Consider the following 19,568-nt stretch of genomic DNA (forward strand, 5'->3'; position numbering starts at 1 on the left):
TTGCTCGCAGGAGTGAAGCGACCCATAATTCGGGTCTCAACGCACACGAGCTGCGTCCAGGCCTGCAACGAGGGGTTTTTACGTGTGTTAAATACTCCGGAGTATGAAGAAGTGTGTAGCACCAAGGTTATTCATGCTTGTTGGAAGATATTGAGTGTATGTGTGTTTTCTGTTCGGTTGTTTTATTTATGTTTGCATTCGTTTTGAGGGGATTTCTAATTTGGGGTTAATAACTTTGAATATTTCTATGGGGCTTTGGAGAGTTTATTAAATTTGTTGTTGAAATACCTGAGTTTGGGTTTTCTATTGGAATACTGAATAGAACCCAGGGCACCACCCTCATAATTAGGCGAAATGGAGGGTGGCGCTACATAAAACGGAGGCACCGCTGGGATAAATTAATTTAGGATGAACAAGTACTGGAAGCTAAATTGACTAGTTTATTTGTGTAGTACACATATAATTTTTTCAGTGTGAGGTTAAGGGAATAAAAGTATGTTAGATTCCATAACTGTTTATTGGTGATAATTGGTACAGGCTTCTTAGTTTTTGTAGTTTGAATGTTAAATCTAGTTAAGTACCAGACAAGGCACAGTGACCACAACTGAAACATGGCTGAGCTCCTTAATTGGTGTAGGGGAGAGGCCATTAACCCTGAGTATGCTCTGTTAGTGAAGGATATTCCTGAAGATGCAGAGATTACTCTCACTGAAGAGACTTTGCAATCCATCAAGGCTCTGGGACGAGTTGGAGTGCGAGGACGAAGGTATGATCCCCAGACTCAACATCTGATGGCTCTGTGTGAATGCCGTGAGCGAGTAAATGTCAAGGCAGTTCCCTTGGACGTGTTGCCACAGGGCAGTGACCAGCCATGGAGAATCTTAGGAGTCTCAGATGAGGTTGCTGGAAGTCAACAATCTTCTGAGTCTGGAGAGAACACAAAGGTGCCCCTCCAAGCCTGTTCTCCTGAAGCAATCATCCGTGCTGTTGGGGACTTGATGGAGAGGCAAGGCAGGCTGTCTGTGGATAACAATGTGTATAGGAGGCTACGCACTTTCTCAGGAGTTGTCCCGACCCCACTGGGTGAGGAACAGCTTGAAAACTGGCTAGAGCAAGCACGTCTCATGGTGGATAACTGAGAGAGGCCAGACAGAGAAAAGAGGCTAAAGATTATAGAGAGTTTGAAGGGTCCAGCAGCGGAGATTGCTCGGGCAGTTCGATTTAGCAACCCTGATGCATCTTCGGAAGAGTATACTGAGGCTATTCAACATACTTTTGGGTCTGCTGAGACTGGCGAGGAACTCTACTTTGCATTCAGGCTTCTGTGTCAGAATCCAGGGGAGAGGCTCTCTGAGTTTCTTCGAAGAATTGAGAGAACTCCGAGCGGAGTCATACAGAAAGGAAGTCTTGCAGCAAAGGATGCAAACGCCGCTCGCCTAGATCAGCTCATCAAGGGAGCTGTAGGAGCCGACATGATGCTTTTGAATCTTAGATTGAGAGAGCGACGAGACAACCCACCTGATTTCTTACAACTGTTGAGTGAGATTCGCACTGAAGAGGGATATGAAGCATCTCGACAGAAACTGAAGTCCACAGTGAAGCCTGTCCGGGCCAAAACTGTAGTGGCACATGCGGACAGTGGAATGCAAGAGCTCCAAGCTGAAGTGAAAGCTCTGAAGCTTCAGTTAGCTGAATGTTCTGCTCTGCTCCCTGCTCATCCTGTGGTGGTCCAGAAGTCCAGCATGGTAACAGCTGACTCCACTGAACATCCAGAGGATAATAGGGATGTGAAAGCCCTGAAAAAAGAGGTGAGAGAACTCTGAAAGCAAGTCAAGATTATGTCAGTTAAGCCTGCTACGGCAGTCATCGAGAAGTCAGATCCCAGACCACAGTCCTCAGCTATACCACAGCGAGGCTCACTTCCATGTCGTAGACCGGGTGGGTTTTTCTGCTATCGCTGTGGTGAAGACAGGCATACAGCCGCAAAATGCGACAGACCAGAAAACCCACAGAAAGTGATCCAAAAGTTCATTCGTGCACAACGCACAGTGAGAGTCACTAAACAGGGATCAAGTGTTTCAGCTGAGGGAAGCCCCTCAGATGTTCACGTGAGTAGAGGTTTCGCCAGTACCCAAGCTGGTTCATTACCTAAAGGATTGGTGGGACCACCCTCCACTGTTCAGGTCAAGGTGGAAGGGAAGATCTGTACAGCCCTGTTGGACAGCGGGTCCCAGGTGACAATTATTTTTGACAGCTGGTATAATGAGCATTTGAGACATGTACCATTGTGTCCGGTAAGTGGATTAGCTATCTGGGGTCTGAGTGATTCTGATGATAGTTATCCTTATCGAGGGTATGTGCAGGTGGAGTTGGCATTTCTGCAGAAAGGGATGACTGATGGGAATCCCGTTACTGTTCTTGCTTTGGTTTGCCCCGACCCACGCTGCTCTGATAACGTTCCTGTTTTGCTGGGCACTAATGTGAAAAGGGTACGCCCTTTCGTTTTTGGTACCCAAGAAGATACGAGTGCTGATCCATCGTTGAGTGTGCGCACTCTTACGTCTCAAGTAATGACACCAGCCCAGGTGGGGCGTGTTCCCCCCGACGCTGGAGACAAAGTGGCCGATGTCAGATGGATGGGTCCTGACCCTTTGATTGTTCCTGCTGCTGGTGAGCGCGTTGCAGTCTGTAAGATTGCAGAAACCCAGCCTATGGGGAAAAGCATTGTGATTACAGAGCGTGCTCCCACTACTGCTGTATCTTCTGGTGTTCTGGTACAGCCCACTGTGATACTCTCATCAGCTATTGATAAAGAGAACTTCCTGGTTATGTTGCGCAATGAGTCATGTAAAGATGCTTCCATTCCAGCTGGCACAGTCATCGCACATTGACATGTTGCCGACACAGTGACTGTTGCAAGGAGTAATGATGCCAAGGAGCCCACAAGGATTGATCCAGCCTTGTTTGACTTTGGGGAATCACCCATTCCTGAAGAGTGGAAGAGGAGGCTATCACACAAGTTAGCTGAGCGAGCCAATGTGTTCTCAATGAGTGAGTGGGATGTTGGTCTGGCAAAGGGGGTTGAACATAGGATCAGACTTACTGATAATAAGCCATTTCGGGAGAGATCTCGGCGTTTGGCACCCGCTGATCTGGATGACTTGCGGCGTCATCTACAGGGACTGTTAGCAGCAGGTATCATAAATGAATCCAGAAGTCCTTATGCATCCCCCATAGTTATTGCCCGAAAGAAATCCGGTCAGTTGCGCATGTGTATGGATTATAGGACACTGAACCGTCACACTATCCCTGATCAGTATGCTGTGCCCTGCATTGACGATGCACTTGATTGTCTCAATGGAAGCAAGTGGTTCTCTGTATTGGATTTGCGTAGTGGATATTACCAAATTCCCATGGCAGAGGACGATAAAGAGAAGACCGCTTTCATCTGCCCACTGGGTTTCTACCAGTTTGAGAGAATGCCGCAAGGAGTCACAGGGGCTCCGGTGACATTTCAGAGACTCATGGAGAAGGCAGTGGGGGACATGCATCTATTGGAAGTAGTCGTGTATTCAGATGATCTAATCGTTTTTGGAAAGACGTTAGAGCAACATGAAGAACGCCTTTTCAAGGTTCTAGACCGATTGGAAGAGGCCGGTTTAAAATTATCCATAGATAAATGCCAGTTCTGCCGCACACAGGTGACATATGTGGGACACATTGTGTCAGAGCATGGCATTGCGACGGATCCTGTTAAGGTTGAAGCGGTAGCTCAGTGGAAACAGCCAACTGATCTTCCATCCCTTCAGTCCTTTCTGGGGTTCTGTGGCTATTACCGTCGTTTTATAAAGAACTTTTCCATCATAGTTCGACCTCTCACTGAGCTGACCAAAGGCTATCCTCCATGCCAGAAGGGCCGGAAAGCTGCTGGCACTAACAAGAAAGACTATTACAAAGTGAGTGAGCCATTTGGTGATCGATGGAATGAGTCATGTACAAATGCTTTCAGGCAAATCATTCATTGCCTTACCAATGCACCCATTCTTGTCTTCGCTGACCCGACCAGGCCCTATATATTGCATATTGATGCCAGTTTCCATGGACTGGGAGCAGTCTTAAACCAAGAGTACCCAGAAGGTCTGAGGCACGTCGCATTTGCGAGTCGAAAGCTCAGCCCTTCGGAGAACTACCCTGTCCATCAGCTCGAGTTCCTAGCACTGAAGTGGGCTGTGGTAGACAAATTTCATGATTATTTGTATGGAGTGAGTTTTACAGTGAGAACTGATAACAATCCTCTCACGTATGTTCTCACTTCTGCAAAGTTGAACGCAACGGGTCATCGCTGGCTTGCTGCGCTCTCTACATATAATTTTACCGTTCAGTACCGACCAGGTTGCCATAACATTGATGCTGACACATTGTCACGAAATGTGTTCTCCAAGGAGATTGGGGAGTGGCAAGAGTTCTCTTCTGAGAACATCAAGGCTCTTTGCAAACAGATTCGCTGTGGTAAAGAGCATGTAAGGTCACTAACATGTGCCGAGTTCATGGGAGTTTCGCCTGAAGCCATCCCGGACTGTTATGCTTTTCCAACACGTCTCGATGTCGGGCGTTTGGAACTGGTAAGCAGCACCGAGCTGGGAAAGGCTCAAGACTCTGACCCAGTTATATCCCCAATAAAGGAGTCTGTCAGGAATGGGCACGTATCTCCTTATGTGTGGGGTGAAGAGTGGCAAGTGTCATTGTTGCGGAGAGAGAGTCCAAAGCTGCGAATGAGTGGTAGCCTGCTTTATAGAGTAGTGCAAAGGCCATCTGGTACTCAGGTACAGCAGCTTGTTGCCCAGACTGTATGTTCCAATGGTTCTCCAGTCTCTTCATGATGACTGTGGCCATTCAGGATCGGAGAAGTCGGCAGAGCTCATCAAGGACCGGTTTTACTGGCCAAAGATGAGTGTGGATATTGAGGAGTATGTCCGGAATTGTGGCAGGTGCATTGCACGCAAGACTCTTCCTCAGAGGACAGCTCCACTGAACAAAATTACAAGTAAAGGGCCGCTTGATTTGGTGTGCATTGATTTCTTCTCACTCGAACAAGGTTCAAAGGGATTTGGGAATGTGCTTGTTGTGACTGACCATTTCACTCGTTACGCTCAAGCCTTTCCAACAAAAGACCAGAAAGCTTCAACTGTTGCTAGAGTACTGTTTGAGAAGTACTTTGTGCACTATGGACTCCCTGCTCGCATTCACTCTGATCAGGGGCGTGACTTTGAGTCGAAGCTGATCCGTGATCTTCTAGGGATGTTGGGCATCCGCAAGTCCCGCACGACACCCTACCACCCTCAGGGAGATCCCCAACCAGAGAGATTCAACAGGACTTTGTTGTCCATGTTGGGAACATTGGACCCTATGCAGAAACAGAATTGGAGTCAGAAGATCAGTCAACTCGTACATGCCTATAACTGCACGAAGAATGAGGCGACTGGTTACTCTTCTTATCTGTTGATGTTTGGCAGGGAAGCTCGTCTGCCTATAGATCTGTGTTTCGGGGTGCCGCTGGCGGGTGATGACGAAGTGCAATATCAGCGATATGTCACAAAGTTGAGAGCAGGTTTAAACAGAGCTTATCAGTTGGCCAAAGAAGCTGCTGAAAAGAATCATGAGCGGAACAAGAGAACGCATGACAAATTAGTCAAGGACCAGGTTCTGGAAAAGGGAGACCGTGTGCTACTGAGGAATTTCGGTGTCACAGGAAAGCACAAGTTACGGAATAGGTGGAGGTCCTTACCATATATTGTGGTGGGGAAAATGGAAGATCTGCCAGTGTACCAGATCAAACCTGAAAGTGGCTCTGGAACAATCAGGACAGTCCACCGTAATCATCTACTTCCCATTGGGTGCTTAGTGCGACTGCCAGGGAGCGTAGATGAATTGGATCCTCCGCAGAGACGAGTAACAAGGCTGCAGAGTCTCTCAGACGAAACAGTTGAGTTACAATCAGAGGAGCGATTCCAGGACGAGGACAGCTGTATCATCATCCTCAGACTCAGATTCCGAGGTGGTTACTCAGCCCTTCACGTTCGATGGACGGAACTGGGAGAATGTATTGCCATTAGCCGGAATACCTGGGGTGAGCCAGGCCCACTGTGGAAATGAAAGTCACAGTTCTTTATTAGCAGGGGCTGGAGATGAAGTTGAATTGGAAGAGGTTGAAGCTGCCAGTTCAGCAAATGCCCTCGAGATCGAGGAGTCCCCTGCTTCAGGTTCAGCGGTGGAAACCGATCTAGAAGGGGGAGCAGGTGACCAGGATGGTTGTGAGGCGTTGCAGGATGACGTGTTAGCTGAACGACCAAGAAGGGAGAGAAGACCAGTGGTACGGTTTACCTACGATGAGTTTGGAAAATCTTCAGATCGACCACTGGATATTCTGAGCAGAGGAGTACTTGTTGGCTGTGGAGCTTACGGAGATAACCGACGCTGTTCCAGTCACACTGTGTGGTGTCACCCTATGGCACTGTGTTCTTGTTGTGGTCTATTTAAGTAATTTTTTATGAAGCCGCTATATGAGTTGATGAGGGCATCAACTTATTAGAAGGGGGAGAATGTAGCCCTGTAGCGCTACTAGGTTGCGTGTTTAATTTTGAAGGTTTAAATAAAGCTTCATTAATTGGAGTCCTAGTTTGGTTGAAGCCCTACCACCATTTGTTGGGACAGGTGCAACCTACACGTTGTGCTAGTTTTGCACGCACTGTGAGTTGATTGGGGGGTTCAGTTTGTTGCCGAACCAATGAGAGAACAGGGGGGATGGAACAAATGGGAAAAGTTTCGAGACTTTTCTAGAAGGGTCGAGAGAGAGGAGAGCGTGAGATGGAGGTGTTCGAAAGAGCGTTCCAGAGTGTCAGGAGGCGATATTTTTCTGGTTGCTGGACGAGTAACCAGGGAGAAAATATCGCTTCTCCGCAGCTGGATTGTGTTGGCGAGTTTAGTTTCTGCGGTGTCCTCGTCGTGGTCCGACGAGACGTCCAGTTAAACCGGCAAGTTTCAGGGTCAGCCCGGTCTCGTCGAACTGCTACGCCGGTGTGACAGAGGAGGACTGAGGAGAACCCGATAGCGCTTCGTGCTACTGGTAACGTGCGAAGTTCCTCGGGCATCGCTGGAGTTTTCATCCGCCCCGAACGCGAGTGAACGGGGATAAGGTAAACTGCGAGTTTTTTTCCCCTTTTGCTCGCAGGAGTGAAGCGACCCATAATTCGGGTCTCAACGCACACGAGCTGCGTCCAGGCCTGCAACGAGGGGTTTTTACGTGTGTTAAATACTCCGGAGTATGAAGAAGTGTGTAGCACCAAGGTTATTCATGCTTGTTGGAAGATATTGAGTGTATGTGTGTTTTCTGTTCGGTTGTTTTATTTATGTTTGCATTCGTTTTGAGGGGATTTCTAATTTGGGGTTAATAACTTTGAATATTTCTATGGGGCTTTGGAGAGTTTATTAAATTTGTTGTTGAAATACCTGAGTTTGGGTTTTCTATTGGAATACTGAATAGAACCCAGGGCACCACCCTCATAATTAGGCGAAATGGAGGGTGGCGCTAAAGTGAAAACACAATAGCAATAAACAATTGATCAGTTGATGTCACGTGACATTGATCAGTTGGCACAACTGGGACCTTGATCGCTTTTTGCTAGGGTGAATTGGACTACAATTCTTCATTCAAACGAGGCTGTTTCTTCTTCACTTCACCATGCACATATATGACCGTTTTTCATTAGGAGAGCATTTTAGGAAGTATGTGGAACTATGATCATTCTTCGTATAAACTCTTCAAATAGAATTACCTCTTGTGAGAGATACTATTTACTCTCTTCAGCAGTAATGAAATTGTGACTGATTGATTAAAGCATGATGTGGCATATATGTTCCACTGAGAAGCCACAAAGCTTCAGAAGAAGAAAATCAGTGTTCAAGGAAGACACTGAGAATACCACTCTTGTTGAGCTCATTGCTCCAGAATCACCTTTCTTATTTGAGGCCTTGAACATTAGCACTGGCTAGCCATTCGAACCTGTGGATGCATGGCCACTTCATGAGGAGTTTAAGATTGCTGAAAATTATGTAAAGTCTCTCAGAGTAGTAAATGACATTGCAGAACGTGGGGTAAAAATTATTAGTGACTTTGCAAATTTGATTACATGAATATCTGTTACAAGCTGTTGAGTACAACAGACAACAATCTGAGAGTTTCAGGAAAGGTTGTCTCAATGACTGAAAAGTTAATGTTTCTTGTAGTTAAGCTTGATATATTTTCCAGGATGTTTTGAGTTATTAATTTTGAAAGGACATTTTAGATTGTAACATAGCTTAAAAAGATACCCAGTTTGCTGATATTATGCATAATAATGTTTTCTGGTTGAAAATAGGCATTTCTCCATTTTCCAATAGGCCTACTTCATTTTTCTACATAGAAAAATAAGACTTCTATACAAATAAGACTTGTAATATCCAAAGTTAAATTATAAAGCTTTCATTTTCTACATTGTGTTGGTTTATGTTGCTTTGTTCAGAAGTTATAGTAATGTTTGTTGCTTGCCTATCATAAAATAAGTGTTTTTAACTGTCTTCTGTGATGAAAACTTCAGGCTCCATGAAGCAATGCTTCCCAAGATCTGAGACCAAACTGATTGTCATATTTGCCTTTTCCAGGTCCAAAAGCATGGGAAAATGTACAGTAACACATGAAATAAGATAAAGTTGAATTTTGAATATGTCTAACTTACATACAATAATACACAGGGAAAGATATTCAACCCCTCGTGCCAAAAACCAAGGGGGCTAGACAAACCAACCATGCCACAATATACCATCCCTCCCAAAACCAACCAATTCCCTTCACAAAAAATATCATGGGCAAACACCATCCTCCTTGCCGGGAGCCACCGTGTGCACTTCGTTGGGGTTGTCAAGTGGGCACCTTCCTTCATTGATGTTTCATTGAATTGAGCCCACTACACCTCCAGAAGGCTCAACAGCGAGATCTGGCGTCCCAGACCCACCCCCCTCCATGCCCACAGTGCCATCCCAGCGACTCCACCCACCAAAAAAAACCAACCAATACACCATACCAGCATATGGAGGTGACAACAAAACTCAAACCATTGATGTTCACCTAGGTGAGTACTCCCCACTCAAGTGTGCTTCCCCCAAGCACCCTGGTGCCTTCTCATCCACAACCACTGACTAGATCTTTCTGCTACCTCTGACAAGCCTTTAATGGCTGCTCTTAACGACTGACCCCTAAAACCAAACTCCAACAGCAGCGACGTGGTTGATTTTGCAACAAACCCTCTAGTACCGATCTCCACTGGTCTAATAACGCACTGCCAGCCTCGCTCCCTCACCTCACCAGCCAACTCAGTGTACTTCAATTTCTTCCTCTCAAAGGCATCTTCCAATGAGTCTTCGAAAGGTATAGTTAATTCAATGAAGTACACTATCCGTGCGCCCTCGGAGTACAGCACAATATCGGGTCTCAACGCCGTGATCGCAATGCACTGCGGCATCTGCAGTTGTTTTCCCACGTCCGCCAACAACTTCCAGTCACGCACTTCACCCCATTTAAAACTCGTATCACCACGACCACGCGCGTGACTTATAACACTCTCCCCCTCCCGCACGAAAGAAATAAGCTTATTTCTTCCATACTGCGGGAGTGAATTAACTTCAACCCGCTTGTTCTCCAACAAGCATGCCAAGGATCTTAACACTTCATTATGCCTCCAAGTATATCTTCCCTGAGATAAACTAACCTTACATGCAGATAGAATGTGCCTCAAAGAGGCTACACCACCGCACAAGCTGCAAGTCGGCTCTGTACCTACCCAGCGATTAAGATTCTGCGGAGTAGGGAGAACATCGTAGGTGGCTCCGATGAGAAACTTAATACGACCGGCGTCCATCGCCCACAGATCACGCCAGCTGATCTTCCGCTTCTCCACATGCTCCCAAGCCAAACATCGCCCTTGCACACCATGTGACGTCGCAGTTACCCGCCTTGCCTCCTCTTCCTGTTCGCGAATAAAACCAATCACCATCTTCCTCCTCTCCGGTAACTTAGCTTTACTCCACAGCTTTATTCGATCGCCGGCACCGAGCCCCGCCCTACCTACCTGCACCTGACCAACCACATCTCTGTGCTCAAGCGCTGTCTGCGCTTGCGCAACAGCTTCCCGTGGATCCCACTTACGTCCTTTTTTTAAACTTACAGGAACCGATCTCACCACTGGGTCTCTTGAGTTTGACAGTGTTAATTCCAAACCAACCTTGGCACACTTAAATTCTTCCACGAGGCTAGTCAGTGGTAGTTCCAAAACCCCATTTCCATACAGAGCCACACTGCTCAAACAATGAGGAACCCCCAACCATCTCCTAATAGTTTTGCTCATAACCCTTTCCAGCCTTTCAACCTCTGACATACAGACCTCGTATATAGTTAGCGGCCATCTAATACGAGGCAATAAACCAAACTGAAGGCACCAAACCTTCAGCTTCCCTGGCAAAAAGGATTTATCAATCCTATTAATTGCCAGTACAACATCCTCCCTTAATCTTTTGACCTGCTCCTTATCGCTAAATGAGGAATCATACCAGCGACCCAAGCTCTTAATTGGCCTTTCAGCCACTGACGGAATCTTTTCCCCATCAATCTGGAAATTCTCCCGTGATAACTTTCCTTTAACTACCGACAAACTCCTACACTTACTAGGTTTAATTTTCAATCCGGCCAGTTTTAGATTTCCATTCAACTTCGTTAATAAACGACGAGTACATGGGACAGTAGTAGTAAGCAGAGTCATATCATCCATATACGCTCTGATTGGTGGAAGGTGAGGACCATCCTTCAGCCTCATACCCCCAACCACCCATCTCGACGCCCTTATTAACACCTCCATAGCCATGGTAAAAGCCAAAGGCGAGATTGTGCATCCGGCCATTATACCAATTCCCAGCCGCTGCCAAGATGTGGTGTATTGCTTGGTACAGAAATAAAACTTAATGTCTTCAAAATACACCTTAACCAGTCTCGTAATACACTCTGGAACTTTAAAGAAATCAAATGCCCTCCACAACAAAACATGCGGCACTGAGCCAAAGGCATTTGCCAAGTCCAAGAAGATCACATGGAGGTCTTTACCATCCATCTTGGCCTCCTTTATCTGATGCCAAATCATACTGCAATGCTCTAAACAACCTGAAAAACCCGAAATTCCTGCCTTCTGCACAGAGGTGTCAATTAAATTGTTGACCAACAAATATGCAGATAACCTCTGTGCCACAACAGTGAAAAATATTTTCCCTTCAACGTTAAGAAGGCATATTGGCCTGAACTGCCCTATATCCACCGCATCTTTCTCTTTGGGTATAAACACTCCTCCTGCTCGCCGCCATTCCTTTGGAATAATACCTTTTTTCCATACGACCACCATCTGCTTCCACAAAAACTTTAAGACGTCTGGGGCACCTTTGTACACCCGGTAAGGAACCCCATTGGGTCCTGGAGCAGATGCTGCCCTTGCACGCCGTACCACCTCTTGTACTTCTTTCAATCTTGGAGGACACACATCCATTTGTACCACAATCTCCCCTAGTGGAGGAATGTCTGCAGGTACCTCAAAAACCCTCTCACTTTCACCATCGGTGTGCATTCCCCGCAGATAGCTCTCCAACTCCCTTCTTGGAACATCTAAACACCCAGACTTCTCTTGCTCAAGCAAGGACTTCACAAATTTAAATGGGTCCTTAAAGAATGCCACCCTAGCCTGTTCCTTCTTCTTTCTCCTCAATCTAAGCTTTTCCGCTCTCCTCAACACTACCAATCTACGTTTCAATTCTTCCTGCAAGATATTAATACCACTTCTACCTTCCTCATCTGCTCGTTTCCAAAGCTTTTTTAGATGTCTTCTTTCCTTTACCAACCTCTCAATTTCCATCTGCCTTCTTGACTTTAACCTACTCTGCTCACCTTTATGCTTCTTCTCAAACACCCCAAATCTCTTCTCCCCATAGTCATATATAATCTCACCCAACTGGTTTAACTTGGACTCAGCCGTACCCTTCAAACCATTTAAAATCCCTCTCAAATCATTGTTAACAGAGGTCCACTCCTTACAGTCAGTGGCACCTGGCCATCTCACCTTAAGTTTTCTACCCCTTTCCTTCCCTGCCCGTCTTGATATCATCTGCCCCGCATCCTCCCCATGATCGATGCTGCCTTGTGCATCCATGTTTGGCCTTGCCTCCTCTAAGACAGAGGTATTGATGTCCTGTGGTCTTTGGTGTGCAACCTGCCCCTGGACTTCACCCGACTTATTTGAACCGCTCCGTAGGTCGTAGCGATCAACGCAGGGCCCCTGCCCTCGTCCCCCCAAACACTTCTTTTTGCCTTGATGAATTCTTAGGCCTCTTACCGAAGTCACCTTCCTCCAACCACAAATGCACACCTGCAGCGCCAATCCACCCCTGCTTGGCGTGGTTGTGCTCGTGCTTTCCCCCCTACTCATAGTCAAATTCACGCCATAGTCAAGAACCGTTATATCCACCAATGAGTCATCTTTCACCCCTGCTCTCGCTGACTCTTGGGGTATTGATAATATTTGTGTGTCTATAGCTTGAACAGGGTGCATCTCCCACTACACAAGAGCATACGATGCTGCTGACACAGGTTGCTAGCCCATGTCAGCCCCTAATGGGGTCTATTCCCTCCTGCCAGCAGTCTCTCCTTGCAGTCACACGGTCTTTCCCGTGCCGCCAGCTGCCCTGTTCGCAGCAGTCACTAGTCACCTAGAACCAACATACAATAATACACAGGGAAAGATATTCAACCCCTCGTGCCAAAAACCAAGGGGGCTAGACAAACCAACCATGCCACAATATACCATCCCTCCCAAAACCAACCAATTCCCTTCACAAAAAATATCATGGGCAAACACCATCCTCCTTGCCGGGAGCCACCGTGTGCACTTCGTTGGGGTTGTCAAGTGGGCACCTTCTAACTCACCACCTAACTGAACATGTTTATGGAGACAAATAGGAATTTGGGTTTGCAACCAATATATTTTTTAATTTTGAGTAATTTAAAATGACTTGCTATGTTAATATTGTTTGAATTTATTTAAAGTAATAACACTGAGGAGAGTGCAGTGGTGCAGCGAGCTTGGCCGGGTCCTGCTCTCTGGTGGGTCTGGGGTTTGAGTCCTGCTTGGGGTGCTTTGCGACGGACTGGCGTCCTGTCCTGGATGTATCCCCTCCCCTCTAGCCTTGCGCACTGTGTTGCCGGGTTAGGCTCTGGTTCACCATGACCCCACTCAGGACAAATGGTTTCAGCCAGTCTGTGTGTGTGTGTGTGTGTGTGTGTGTGTGTGTGTGTGTGTGTGTAATAAAACTGTTAAACTGCGATGGACTTGCGTTCTCCACCTTGTGTCTTATGTGCTGTGCTGGTCAGCACCCGAGCAAGCAAATAGCTAAATAAATAAATGATTCAATGCTTGTTAATCAATTTTTTGTTTGATCTGATTCCATTTACTAACCACACTAACACTGTAGTGAACTTGTTATGTGAGTGACAATGTGTTTTGACATGAGATATTGTTGCTGGTCATCTGGTCACTGCCATGCAATTAATGTGCAACAGGAGTAATTATTGTCATTTTTAAGTTTGTTTACTTTTAATTAATTTTTAATTTTTTTTTGTTATTTTTCATTTTACTTAAAGCAAACTCGGACTACTCACTTTTACTCTACTTGGCAGACCACTACTCTCAGTATATTACTAAATTCCATGTCTGAATACTGTAACTGTCAACAACATTATTGTACTTCAGTTCTATGGATTAAGTAATACATGTTCAGTGTTTTCGGTCAAGTTTTTCGCTTTATTACCATGGCGAAAAACACACTACAGTTTGTATATTGAGTGCAGTGAGCATTGCACAAAAATACAATTTTCCACCCATATATAGATAAGCGTGGCATATCAAATTTGCATGTTCAATGAATTCTTGTTCAAAAAATGTTTTAATAGTTGGAAGAGTCTATATATGGTTTTCAGATTTGCTCTATGCAAAACTATAATGATGTCACGTTGCACACCAAGCATATTTAAATCTCCAGCCACATCAAATAAACAGAGATACATAAGCAGCTGGACTGTTGCGTCAGTAAAATTATAGCCCACCATGGCTTGGAGAGTCATTGCAGTTTGTGTGTATCTTGTTTCTGCATTTGTAACAGGTACTGTTTGACTTATTTCATATAATTCTGTTTGCAAATTAAAATATTGGTCTGTCTATTTTCACATAACTTGCTTAATCACTCTAATGTGTAGAACTTAAATGACTACATACTGTTCAATTAATTTTTGCACATAACTACTACCCTGTTTATCATTTTTTAGGTACTGAGGGCAGCATTACTTTGACTCAGACTGCAGCAGAGATGATGTTACCAGGAAATTCTCTCCAGTTGAAATGCGATGTCAGCGGGTTTGATGTGAACAGTTACTGGATGGGCTGGATCAGACAGGCCACTGGGAAAGGACTGGAATGGCTTGTGTGGTATTACAACACTGCCAGTGGCAACCAGCAGTATTCTTCAAAAATAAAGGGACGATTTACTGCTTCCAAGCGCAGTGGCAGTTTCTATTTAAAGATGAACAACCTGCAAGTGGAGGACACTGCAGTTTACTACTGTGCTAGAGATACACAGTGAAGCATGGAAAGGCAGATGTAGCATAATAAACCAGCCTGAACAACCCAGCTGTCTTGGAGAGAGGATGGGGATGATAGAGTAAATCTCTGGGGATCATGACATTGTTCTTTGGGGAGACTTTGTAATAGCACAGTGGATATGTAACAATTTTATATGAAATTGTGCACTTTTTGCTACAAGCACCAGATTTTTCACAATGATGCCTTTTATACACCAAAAAGATGGAGCCACTTGCAAAAATTAATGTAAAGTAGTTTTTTTTTCACTTTTTTCAAAATGGTTGCTAATATAAGCAATATGCTGTTCTTGGTACTTTAGGAAGACAGAGAATGACAAACTTGAAGGCTAAATACAAATTATTGTGGCCAAGGAATGCAATAGAAAAAAATTTAAAAGCTCTACCTCTTTTGGTCAATTCATTATTCTACAGTAAAAGCCATAAATATTAAATTCTCCTTAAAAATTAATGAAAACTAACTGTATTTAAGAATCACACATCTGCACCTATGTCTCTTTGTCGTAAGGTAATGCACAAACTGTATTTAGCTGCACGTCACCTTGGAGAAAAGAATCTGCTAAATGAATAAATGTATTAAATTACCACACTGAGATACACTGGAATTTAAAATAAGGATCAACACTTCAAAATCAACTGAAGCAGATAATGCATGAAAAGGTTTTACTGTATGCATATTTTCACAATTACCACATGATCATTTTGACAAAAATCCTATGTTATAGAGATATTTATAATGACTGAAAGTTTTGCAATGTAGCAGTAAACAAACATGGTCCAGTCACATTGACCTGTCACAAACATCCTCACTGCTAAGTTTGCCCTAACAGCATTCAGGCAAAAATTGTTTACTATGTGATTCTTCAGAGTATAGGAAACACACACAAAAACAGGACCCAAACTAAACCACACACACATTTTCTGAACCACTTGTCCCATACAGGGTCACAGGGAGCCAGAGCCTACCCAGCAACACAGGGCATAAGGCCAGAGGGGGAGAGGAAACATCCAGGACAGGACACCAGTCCACCGCAAGGCACCCCAAAAAGGACTCGAACCCCAGACCCACCAGAGAACAGGACCCAGTCCAACCCACTGCGCCACCACACCCCCAACTAAACCACAATCACTGCTTAAGACACATCATTGTCACATACTCTGCCACATTTGCAAAGGGCAGTGCATCTCAGAGCAGCTTTGTAACATTTTCAGGAGTCTTTGCAAGCTTAGGCACCTCCCCATTTGAGTAACTCTTGCCCTTTGCCAAGTGATGATTGTGTCACTAGAGTACTCATCAATGATGTGGTCCTTAGCTTTTTGGTACAAAACTGTAAGACAGGCTGGATGGCTGTTGGCCTCTTGTGCAATTAAATGCCCAGAACTTAGTTTTGCAAGAAGTGTCTTGCCCTCCAGTTGACATGCACAGTTGTATACATTAGAGTTTAGTTTAAATGTTGACAAAGATCTTGAAACTTCCCATCTTTCTCACAGAAGAAACAAGAGACAGGTAACCCTGGAACAGTATTGCATGTTTGAGTATATTTTGCAAAGTTTCCTGCACTAGAGTTGTCTGCTAATGCCTTTTCCTTTCTGTTCTTTAGAGTTGTGTAGTACTGAATTTCATGTAACATGCCCTTGCTTTCATCAAGTCTTGCTATGTTCAGTTGCATGGGGATGCTGCCAGACTCTCTGAACCTTTCAGTGTCACCACTGTTTTGATCCATTTTACTTCTTTATGTACACACACACACACACACAATCATCTGATACCGCTTGTCCCATACAGGGTCGCGGGGAGCCAGAGCCAGAGCCTAACCCGGCAACACAGGGCATAAGGCTGAAGGGGGAGGGGACATACCCAGGACAGGACGCCAGTCCGTCACAAGGCACCCCAAGCAGGACTCGAGCCCCAGACCCACCAGAGAGCAGGACCTGGTCCAGCCCACTGTGCCACTGCACCCCCCTTCTTTATGTACAGTGACCTCAACAATTATTATTCAGTGATCAGCATGTACTACTACCAATCTCCGAAGCAGTCTATTATATACACGTGCAGTCTGTTACACTATGCAACCTCCACCACTTCAGACAAGAACAATATGTAGTCTTATATTGTGCAACCACTACCATTTGGAATAGGAACAATATGGGTCACCTGCACATAAAAACAAAGAACATTAGAGAACAATGCAATTCAACTCAATTCAACTCAATTTGTTTTTATAGAGCGCTCGTCTCCAGGGGCGGACTGGCCATGTGGACTTTCTGGGGAAGTCCAGAACGGCCGTCCGTCCGACGGCCGTCGGCCTGGCTGGTTCATCATCAAAGAAAAAGTGTCAGATTAAGTGACGTTGACAGCCGACAAAAGAGGGCGCTAATGCAATCTTTTTTTGCTTATAAACCGAAACTGTCGCAAAGGAGAGTGCGCTCATGACGGCAAGCAAAAAACGTAAAGATAAATGCGGTTGGTTGGGAGAAGCTAAAAGAAAAAAAGCTAAGTTCTTAGAGACCGATGCTACAAAATGCAAAAAAATAACAGAGATGTTTGGCAATAGTGTTGCCAGCAGCAGTAGCCCTAATCCTGAGCCTGGAGGGAGAGAGACAGCACCAGTTGCTCCTGAGCCAATGGTTCTGGTGAGTCGCCTGTCAGGACAGTTACATCAGGTTACCTTTGCCCGCCTCTCTCACTATAGAGCATGTATGTATCATGTAACATGAGAATGAGCGAGTTTGCAATTTGTGCACACATGGGCTCACGTATCACCTCACACAGTCTCATAGGACACGGAGGTATAAAAGGAGCCAGCGGAGCAGAATCACTTGCGGATTCTTAATAAAGGGTTCTGAATATTGTGCTCTCTTGGCGATTAGTAGTCTCTTTGTTCCCTCACTCTGTTTCCTAGGTGTTCATGTTGCAGTCCCGAGTGCCCGTCCTGTCAGTTCCTGCCTCTTCTTCTCCAGTTCTGGTCCAGGTTCCAGTCCGGTATTTCGTCACGTCTCGGGGTTGCGGTCATACCCACGGAGTAGAGTTTCACTGTAGTTCAAACACCGTGTGTGTTTCCTGGTCTCGTGTTTCCTGTTTCACTTTCACCGAGTGTCTTACAGTACGCACAGTGCACTTTTAACATCACCCTGCACGTGAGGTCATTTTACGTTGCGTCCGTTTCGGACTCCCGTCCGGACGCTATACTCACATCAAAACAAACAGAATTTAACAGTTCTAATGGTGCTACGTGTCAGTTTGCACAATCAGGTGTTCTCACGTTATCTTATCTACAGCTGAAATTATTAGCAAAACACAGCTATAATTCTCCCCAAGATTGAGATAACATCACGCAACAACCATTTTGTTTGAAAATAAACCTAAATCAATGTGTTTGCTTCCCATAACATTCAAAGTGTTATACGAATATATAAGTAATCTAAAAGTAATTTAGGATTGGTTTAATCTTAAGTGACAGATGTTATACTGAGACTTATCTGAAATCAACTTATCTGTATTCATTTGCCCCGTCCTGGGTGTGTCCCCTCCCCCTCTGGCCTTACGCCCTGTGTTACTGGGTAGGCTCCGGTTCCCTGTGACCCCGTATGGGACAAGCGGTTCTGAAAATGTGTGTGTGTGTGTATTCATTTGCTTATTCAGGGTGAAGGTAGTTGCAGGAGCAAAAAGCATAGTATCAGTGACAGACACACAGACATGAATACTCAAATTGCAGAATAGTTCTGTTTCAGGTTTCTAGATTCTAGGTTTATGTTTATCATTATATGTCATATTATACATTTTTGCATTCTGCTCTTTTCATGAAGATTTCAAGTATTTTAGTTCATACAATAATAAATTTATTTCAATCACCATGGGTTTTGTGATGTTATTTGCCATAAATGCGATACATCGACTGCTGTAATATTGTGAGATAGTAGTGGCTGTTTGTAGTTGTGGTGGGGCCTATTTGGGGGAAAATCCAAGGCCGTTTTTTACTCTCAGTCCGTCCCTGCTCGTCTCACACAGTGACACAGTGCTTTAACACAGGCATAAGGCAAGAAACAACTATTAAAAGGACATTAAACATTAAATTTCAAATTTCTGCATCAAATTCAAAATAGGATTCTACAAAAATCATGAACAAAGTAAACTTTACGAGACATTCCTCACAGCCGATGTGATACAAAGCCATACTGTCTTCAACAAGGAAAATTGATGCAGATGTGGAAATTATGAATGTGTAACACTGATGAAAGACACATGGAGACAGGAAGAGAGATGGACAGATGTACTGGATGATATTACCACCCCTACCCCTACAGAGAACGAATGGCCCGCAGTAGTGGCCCTGGCACCCCATACCTCCAAAGCACCTCCCACAGAATTTCTCGGGGAACCCGGTCGTAAGCCTTCTCTAAGTCCACAAAACACATGTAGACTGGATAAAAAAACTCCCATGCCCCCTAACTTATCTGTGACAGGATGAAAAGCTGGTCCACTGTTCCACAGCCAGGATGGAATCCGCATTGTTCCTCTTCAATCTAAGGTTCAGCTGTCGGCTGTAGCTTCCTTTTCCAGCACCCTGGCGTGAACTGTCAAAAGGAGGCTGAGAAGTGTGATACCTCAATAGTTGGCCCACACTCTCTGGTCCCCTTTCTTAAAGATAGGGACTGCCACCCCAGTTTGCCAATCCAAAGGCACTGTACCTGAGGTCCATGCACCATTGCAGAGGCATGTCAGCCATGACAGCCGCACAACATTCAGGGCCTTAAGCAGTTCTGGACAAATCTCATCTACCCCTGGTGCTTATAA

At 45.0% G+C, this 19,568-nt stretch overlaps 1 protein-coding gene across 1 annotated transcript in view; it reads left to right on the top strand.

Moving 5' to 3' along the window:
* Positions 1-19,568, top strand: part of LOC108927489 (uncharacterized) — a 129,740-nt gene that overhangs the window by 45,561 nt on the left and 64,611 nt on the right. The window contains 2 exon segments of the mRNA XM_029247008.1: positions 585-594; positions 14,685-14,753. Of these exon segments, the coding sequence (XP_029102841.1) occupies positions 585-594; positions 14,685-14,753 (79 nt within the window).

The sequence above is a fragment of the Scleropages formosus genome, chromosome 20 (genome assembly GCF_900964775.1).
Source record: "Scleropages formosus chromosome 20, fSclFor1.1, whole genome shotgun sequence".
In the NCBI taxonomy this organism is placed as follows: domain Eukaryota; kingdom Metazoa; phylum Chordata; class Actinopteri; order Osteoglossiformes; family Osteoglossidae; genus Scleropages; species Scleropages formosus.